This window comes from Salvelinus fontinalis, chromosome 34, assembly GCF_029448725.1.
Source record: "Salvelinus fontinalis isolate EN_2023a chromosome 34, ASM2944872v1, whole genome shotgun sequence".
Lineage (NCBI taxonomy): Eukaryota > Metazoa > Chordata > Actinopteri > Salmoniformes > Salmonidae > Salvelinus > Salvelinus fontinalis.
In genome coordinates this window covers 21,865,218-21,873,448 of record NC_074698.1, presented here as the reverse complement: position 1 = coordinate 21,873,448, position 8,231 = coordinate 21,865,218, and the positions used below count along the sequence as shown (strand labels likewise).

Here is an 8,231-nt window from a genome sequence, read left to right as displayed (position 1 = left end):
CTTGGGATTAACTATCGAATGTTGGCTAAATGTAGTAATGAATAAATTGGCTAAACTTCTGTTAGACAAGGTGTCAGCTAGAGATGACGGAGCTTGCAGGGCATTGTAGTATTGCATGATGCAATAATTTTTCGAATCTGAGAGTGAATAGAGTGAAATCTGTGAAATCTGAGAGTGAATATATTTATAAAAGTCACCTTGCCCGAGAAGTTTATATGGTTATCAAAACGTCACGCCAGACCTTATTTTTAAGTGTTTCTAAAATCCACTATGGGAAAAATGAATGGTGGAAAAATGATTGAAACCATTTCCCTGTTTGACCGCTAGGTTTTGTGGCGCTCAATAAACTACAACAGAGAGGAAGAGGTGAAGGGAGAGAGTTTACTCCGCCCAAAATCTGTCCACGAAACAGACCACGAAGTGAGGCATTTTTGCATGGAGGTCAATGAGAGAGTGTGGTCAACAACAGTTGTAATTGCTAATTTGTTACATGAGGCTTATTTGATCTGTTATACGTTTCATAATGGTTATGTTGTTAGGAATTCGCTGATATATGTGGACGCACGTGGCATTTCGGAAACAAAAAACAAAAAAACGACTTTATATTGTTGTTCAGACACGTATCTGCCCTTTCATTGGCTAGAATGTTCTCACCTGATCTGGCCTCCTCCCTCCCGCCTTCCATCTTTGAGGACATGTAGTTCCATTGCTTGAGCGGTTACTCGATTATCTTGGCAATATAATAGAACCTTTTTTACCGCAATATGTGAAAACGATTTGATTGGTCACACGTCGAGGTGTGACGTTTACAGGGACGGTATCTGCCAAGGGACAAGCTTCGAGAATGCGTTTTCTTTCCGCCCTCTTTTCCATTCTTTTCATAAAATACTAGAGTAGGCAACAGCGAACATGGAGGAATTGAGCGCCGTAGGAGAACAGGTTTTCGACGCTGAATGCATTCTGAACAAACGACTAAGAAAGGTTAGATGTTGTAAGATATAATTTTCTCATATCCCAAAATATTTTCTGACCACAGTTTGGTAACATTTCCCTTCTCTATTTTCGCAGGGGAAGTTAGAGTTTCTTGTAAAGTGGAGGGGATGGTCATCCAAGTAAGTATAAGTGGTGCTGCAGCTGCGAGTGCAGCATCAAACAATGAAAACAACAACAACGTGTCGCTTTTTGATTCACTGTTGTAGTAAAAGGATTCATACATTCCCTAAATTCGCTCGAAAACATGCTGCACGTGAAAACGAGAAATTGTGGTTTTACGCTTGCCTCCTACTACTACTACTACTACTATTATTATTATTATTGTTGGTTTTAAGGTTTGGAAATTAACCTAGTTAGTTATGCAAAACAAACACATTGTTTAGGGTTTTGGTTTCTCGTATTCAATATCTGCTGGTTTGTCTATTTGACATTTTCTCAGTAATTAGGCCACACAAACTAGGCTATAGAAACTTAGATTTGATCACTCGCTTACTGGAGCTCTAGCTAATGGTTTATCAATTTAGCTTTATATTATATGCTTTATTGATAAATAAATTACAAGCAGGAGTTGGTAGAAGTTTGGGTTGGGAAACGTATGCCGAGTCTCAAACACATCCCACAAACTACAGTACACTTGCCTAATTTTTGTGATGGTTGTTTAAATGTATATGATAATGTTATATCGTTTATTTATTGCCTAACGTGACTCGGTAGTATACATAGAATCTTCGTAAATCAGTCTTTCCCCCCTTTCGAGCGCTCCAGCTGCCAGCGTGTCCTTGTCACAGTTGCCCTTTCCCTTGTCCCTTCTGTTTCATTGTTGCTATTAATCCCAGCATCAATGGGCATTCTGCCTGTCACTCACACCCCGTTCTTAACCCAAATCCTCACATTGCTGTCGGATTCTGCCAGCGCCATCGACTTGGTCAGTTATTTACTTGTTGTGATATAAACAGGTAAGACGTGGCTGGTGGAAATTATAATGTGCTTGCCAATTTGCGATCTCTTTCTACATTAACTCAGTATTGGCCCTCTTGAGATTCTCTGATTCCTGTGAAGGTGGCAGATCCTGCACACTTAAATAAACTTCTCTCCTTATCTTCCCCCTTTGCTATGTGGTTAACCCTCCCACTCACAGCTCTTTGCATATGCCTCCTATCTCTACATTAGGTTACACTAGGCGTCCTTTCTCTAATCACTATGTTAGGTTACACTAGGCTTCTTATCTCTACACAGTCACTAGGGTATATGTTATACTAGGTCTCTAGTCACTAGGTTAGGTTACACTAGGCCTACATTTCATTAGTGGTACACTATGGTCCAATCAGTGCATTGACTAACTTGTATCATCAACTTTTACCAAGAAGTAATGCAATGTGGACATTTTAAGTGATTTTAGTATTTTGATGGACATATTTTCCTTTTGCTTCAGGCACAATAGCTGGGAGCCCCAAACGAACATCCTTGACCCAAGATTATTGGCTGCATTTAACAAGAGGTGAGTTTCTATTTGCCCAGGACCTCACTGAGTGAGCTATCCACTATATCCAAGCAATGCCCTCTCAAATGCTCCAGCAGGGGTTAATAGTGCCCCATTCAAGCCAGTGTGGAGCCCACAGATAGGCATACAATCTGTGTTTTCAGGCTGTAAACGCATCGATATGAGTTTAGGTTTTCCCAATCCTTCAAGTTTTATTTGATGGTCGTTCTGTTCAATATACATTTGATATAAAAATACATTATTTTATATTGGTAAGGGATAAAATAATGCATTTGTAAAATAAAAGGAGTCATAAGTGCCAGTTAATCTTAAAACTGAAGCAGGGAAAACATTTAATTTCAAATGTATACTTTCCTTTGCTAACATACATTTGTAGAAGGATAACAATGATTTAAAAGCATATACAGCAGGAAATGAGGGGGTGGAACAAAAACAGGAACCAAATTTCCAAAAGTGAAAGCGTATCTAATGTTTTCAGATGAGCATCTGGGGATTTTTATTGCAACCTCTGATTTGTTTTTGCCAAGCATTGGGCGTTGCAAGACCAGACAATACTTCACGAGATGTTACTTGTAAAAAAATTCTGTCTCGCCATGAACACACAGTCCATATGTCTCTGTCAAGAAGAAAGCTACAAGTCTTGGATCACAGTGTATATGTTTAGTGATAGAATACCCTCTCCTCAGATGGTTTCCAAAACACTCAAGTGCTCACTCTGTATCCTTGACTCCTGCTCTACTTCTACCATAACTACTGCTGAAGACTGTTTCCTATATATTGTTTTTACAGTGAACAAGAAAAGGAAATTCTTATCAGCAAGAGAGGGAAAAGGCCGAGGGGGAGACCTCGAAAAGTTGTGGTATGCTTTCCTCAAGACCTTTACAAATATTGAAAAGCATTTTCTACCAAAATGTCATAAATATAATGTAATATGACTTCTCTCTTCCTCATTTCAGGAAACTGTGCCTGAAGTGTCAAAGTCAAGCAGCTCTTCGTCATCGTCATCTTCATCTGGCTCATCATCGTCATCTTCTTCCTCTTCCTCATCGGATGATGACGACGATGATGATAACAACGATAGAAAGGCAAAGCCAGGTCCCAGAACACGGGAGCTCCACCCTGTCCCTCAGAAGAAAGCACAGATTGTTGTGGCCAAGCCGGAGCCCCCGAGGAAGAAGCGAGGCAGGAAAGCACTGCCTGCAGAAATGAAGGCCATTCAACAGAACAAGGGCCAGCGCAAGATCATAAAGACAGTTGCCAAAGACTCCCCTGCAGACCTCCGAGGTGGAATCAAGAAACCCTTTCACCCAGCCAGCTTCACCTTCATGGGGTTGAACAGCAGAGGCCCTCTGAGTGTCCAGGGCAGATGTTCCCTGGCCCAGGATGGGACTACTAAAAACTCCATGAACACTGCAGGCCGGTCAAATACCTCAGCTTCTCTCTCTTTCAACCAGAGATCCAACCAGAGCAAGAGTCACGCTTCTGACTTCAAACTGTCGGTCTCTGAAGTGGACAGTGGAGCAGGTTTGAACTTAAAAACGACTGCAAGCAAATCTCCTGGAGTAGCAGCGTTGAATTTGCAAAACTCCAAACTATCAACCAGCAATGGCAACCCGCAAGGAGCTTTTCAGCCACAGCTGGGTTCCCACAATGGGCAGAAGAAACCAGATGCCCCTGGGCAAACACCAGTGCAGCAGGTACCCAATAACAAACCTGCTGCCCCCTTGTCCACTCCTAAAGGCCCTGCCAACCAAGCTGCAAGCCTTCAGGCACTAAACCTGCAGAGTGTGAACAAATCAACACCGGGCAACGGTACTCCAGGCAATGGCACAGTGCCAGTGTCCAACCTGCGAAGCACCGCCAACCCAGCACGGAAAGACACAGTTGGTCAGTATGGTCAAGAGAAAAATCCTCTACAGAGTCCTGTCACGCCTGGTGGACAACAGCCCAGAAAGAACCATCCTGGAGTTGATAAGGTCAAAGCTGAGGAGACCAGTGAAGTGGGTGTCACGGCAGAGAGGCCTGAGAGGCTGACTACAACAAGGGCCCAAGGGAGGGTTGAGAAGAGCATTGTCCAGAACCCCTCCGCAGAGGCCAGAGACATCCTGGGCAAGCGGGAGAGATCTGCCTCCAAAGACAGTGGCAAGCAGGCCAAGGTCCTCCTGAGTGAGATGAGCACCGGTGAGGAGAGCACCTCAGACTCTGACCATGATTCCCCCTACCCAAGTAACAGTCAGGACTTGTCCATCTCAGTCCAGACCGGCCAGGACTGGAAGCCCACTCACAGCCTGATCGAGCATGTGTTTGTTACTGACGTCACTGCCAACCTTGTCACTGTCACAGTCAAGGAGTCCCCAACCAGTGTGGGCTTCTTCAACATACATAATTATTGACTGAACACCGGTAATTGAGCTGCCTAGCAAAGGGGCTGCAAAGTAGACAGCAGAGGCCTTAAGTGGGGTATTGAATGAAGTAGATAAGTTAGAGCAGTGTTAATGCACATAGGTTTACTGCAGTGATGCAAAGTTTCCCCTTCTCTACAATGTATTAATCTGAAATCTGCAGACTTACTCTTTTGCTTTGCTCTGTTAGTAAGACAATGTACTTCTGATATATTGTACACATGCAACAAAACAAGCTAATCAACTGGAGGAAAGCTTTGTCTTAAGGGAACTATTCGGGGCCAGGTGTAAACTAGATTGGTAGCTTGTTTGATTACAAAGTAGTAATGCAACTCTTAAGGATGTCATTATAATGTAACTACCTCTAATTTAATCCAGCTCTCATTTTGTTTTCACTATTCTTGCGAAGTTCTTCTGGAACGGCAAGCTTGGAAGTACTGTTTTTTTTCTCTTCTCCCTCGAGTATAAGATGTTGTGACCATTACAATCAATTTGCCAATTCACATTAGTGTAAAGCACTGTAGTCTTATATGAAGTGTAAAATTCCAATGAAAGGACAAACAATAGCAACCTTTCCTTAGGCAACATTTTTCGATTTGAAAATGTTGTAATTACTGGAAGAGCTCTTGAAGCTATAAGATTAACAAAGAAGTTTGCAAGGCAAACCTGGTGTTGCGTTGAGGACCAAGTTCTCATCAGTTGAAAATAAGTTTAATTCCTCAGTGCAGTCAGTCTATCAGTGAAGTATTCCACCCAGGCTGGAGTACGAGGGAAGAAGATACACTATCTCTGTTCTCCCTTAGTGCTCAGATAAGACCGGTTACTGGCCGAGGTTAATCCTCTCCCTTCAGGTCTGTGCTCCCACAACCCCACTAGGACATTCACTGGTGGGTGTACTCCTGTCAAAACTGGTGATTATTATGGATGAGCCCAGTGAATAATTGACGGTATAGATATGGCAGGATGATGATGGACAGCACACCTGCAGTGACTCCTCCCCTAACCCAGCCATAGTACCCGTGAGGGGCCTCTTTGTGCCTTTATGAGCGCTGAGGGCAAGCACTCAGGGATTTCACTACTGTGGGAAGGGTGGAGGCAAAGGAAACCCAACAATGAACTAACTGCCTGGTATTGTTTTTCCTTGACCACAAAAAAACACCAGATTGAGTATTTAGCAGCTGGTGTTCAAAGTGTAGGCCGATGAAATGCTAGATATTTTCCTTTGTTACATGCAGTGTGCATACACACACCACAATCTCATTTTACTCGCCTGCATGGGATCAGGAGTTAGGCTCTGCTACCCACAGAAGAAAAATGTGTTTATCTGATGTAACTGAAAAGAAACCACAACGTCTACTGTCTTTCTGCTCCCTAGAGAGGAGTTTAGCTACACAGCACTTCAACTGAACTCCCCACTCTAATCATACTCTGCAGACCATGCTTTAAATGTTTTACTAAAATGAATCAACAAAGGCGTTACCCCAAAGAAAGCTAACGTGTCAGGTTTGCAGAGAAGGATGGTTATTCTAGTGCTTCTGTTAATTATACACAGAGGTGGTAATCATTGCTCCCTACTTGTTGAAATCTTGCCACGCAGATGCACCGTGTTTGAAAGTGCAGTTGTGTCATGATGTAACCTATGTGGTAGTGTATTGTTTAAACAAATACAACAAGATATATTTTTAGTGAGAATTCTGGAGACACAACATTTGAGTGTGATTTGCCTCATACAGATCAGAGTAGCTAGGCATTGTCCAGACATGTTTATTCTTCAACTAGATTTACAATACTTACAGATTTACAGTCAAATTGACTAGACTAGGACCAGCAACCACTTAGGTGGTTTTAAGTGCTTGCATTCAGCTGTTTATGTTGATGGTTACTATATGCCTTAAACACTATTTGAGGCTATCTGGATTTGGAAAAATGTTCTCTCAAATATGTTCATATGCAAACATTACTGACATGATTAATTGGCAGCCTTGAAGGAAGACAAGGCATTGTGCCTTGATAGGTGAGAAATGACCCTCATCCACAGGGTTTCTTAAATGTTAATGACATTTGACAATTTATGGGAGGATGGGGCACTTACAACTGGATTGCTTTGATAATTGTATCTCACATTTAACATTAGCTGGAGCCAGGCTACAGACTCCTGTAACAGTGGTATTATGTTTTCCTCGCTCCATTGCTCAAACTGTGACGCGAGGGAGTGAAGGTATACAAGAAAAGACAATTGTTGGGCTGTGGTCTTTACACATTTGTAATCTTCTTTTGATATACTAACTATTTCAACTGAAGGCTGTATTCTTCAAACTATTTATTTAAACGAGGTCTTCAGGATAGGACAATGTCACCAATCTTTGTATTGTGCATGTTGTCGTGATATTAACCTTTAATAAATAGTACTTTCTTAATAAGTCTGGTAATCATTTCTGTTTTCACTGATCATGTTAGGGGTGTCCTTCAACCCTCAACTCATAATGCCAACCCAAGTCATACATGTTCTGTTAATTTGCCTTAGTATTAGAAATTCTGCTGAATTTAAATAGCCAATAGGAGTCTGAATTAAATTATTAGGTACGTGCGAGTGTGTGTTACAAAAATACTTTGGAAAAATACTCTTTGCAGGAGCCTCCTGAATATAATGTAGTTATTCATTCAGTCACTAGATGCTGCTGTTGCATTTCAAACAAGGCCCATTCAGAATGGGTACTATGTTTCTCCCCCTGTAGGTGTAACAGATGGATGGGTTCACCAATGTAAAGAGGGGTGGGCAATCACACTCACAGGGTTGTGAGACTTGCTGTTCCATTTGAAAAGCACATACTCACATTTTTCACTCTGACAGATCAAATCACTATCTGGTTTAGCTCCTAATTGATCCAATTGGAAATATATAATTTCCCTTCATGGGGATGTGTGTCTGGCTGAGCTAGTTACAGTACTGTCATTCAGGGTATTCTAATCTACAGCCCCCTCCGCCTCTATGTGCCTGCTCACCCTGGTCACATCCTCCCTGGCTTCGGTTTTAACTTCCACCGTAACAACAACACAGATATCTACAGTACCAGTCAAAAGTTTGGATTCACCTACACATTCCAGGGTTTTTATTTTTTACAATTTTCTACACTGTAAAATAATAGTGAAGACATCAAAACTATGAAATAACACACATAGAATCATGTAGTAACCCAAAAAGTGTTAAACAAATCAAAATATATTTTATACTTGAGATTCATCAAAGTAGCCACCTGTTGCCTTGATGACAGCTTTGCACACTCTTGGCCTTCTCTCAACCAGCGTCATGAGGTAGTTTTTTAAATTATTTTTTT

The 8,231-nt window shown here is 41.7% G+C and overlaps 1 protein-coding gene across 1 annotated transcript; it reads left to right on the top strand.

Moving 5' to 3' along the window:
• The first annotated feature begins 663 nt into the window (after positions 1–663).
• On the top strand, positions 664–7,316 carry LOC129833499 (chromobox protein homolog 2-like). The gene is made up of 5 exons (XM_055898147.1): positions 664–981; positions 1,069–1,112; positions 2,426–2,491; positions 3,284–3,353; positions 3,451–7,316. The coding sequence occupies exons 1-5, from the start codon at positions 910–912 to the stop codon at positions 4,885–4,887; spliced, it is 1,689 nt and encodes a 562-aa protein (XP_055754122.1). The 5' UTR covers positions 664–909; the 3' UTR covers positions 4,888–7,316.
• The last annotated feature ends 915 nt before the right edge of the window (positions 7,317–8,231 follow it).

Excerpts from the sequence above, each read along its gene's own strand:
- LOC129833499 (XM_055898147.1), top strand. The coding sequence starts at position 910 with ATGGAGGAATTGAGCGCCGTAGGAGAACAGGTTTTCGACGCTGAATGC. Across the intron at positions 1,113-2,425 it reads TGGAGGGGATGGTCATCCAA|GCACAATAGCTGGGAGCCCC; the intron begins GTAAGTATAAGT and ends CTTTTGCTTCAG. Across the intron at positions 3,354-3,450 it reads GGAGACCTCGAAAAGTTGTG|GAAACTGTGCCTGAAGTGTC; the intron begins GTATGCTTTCCT and ends TCCTCATTTCAG.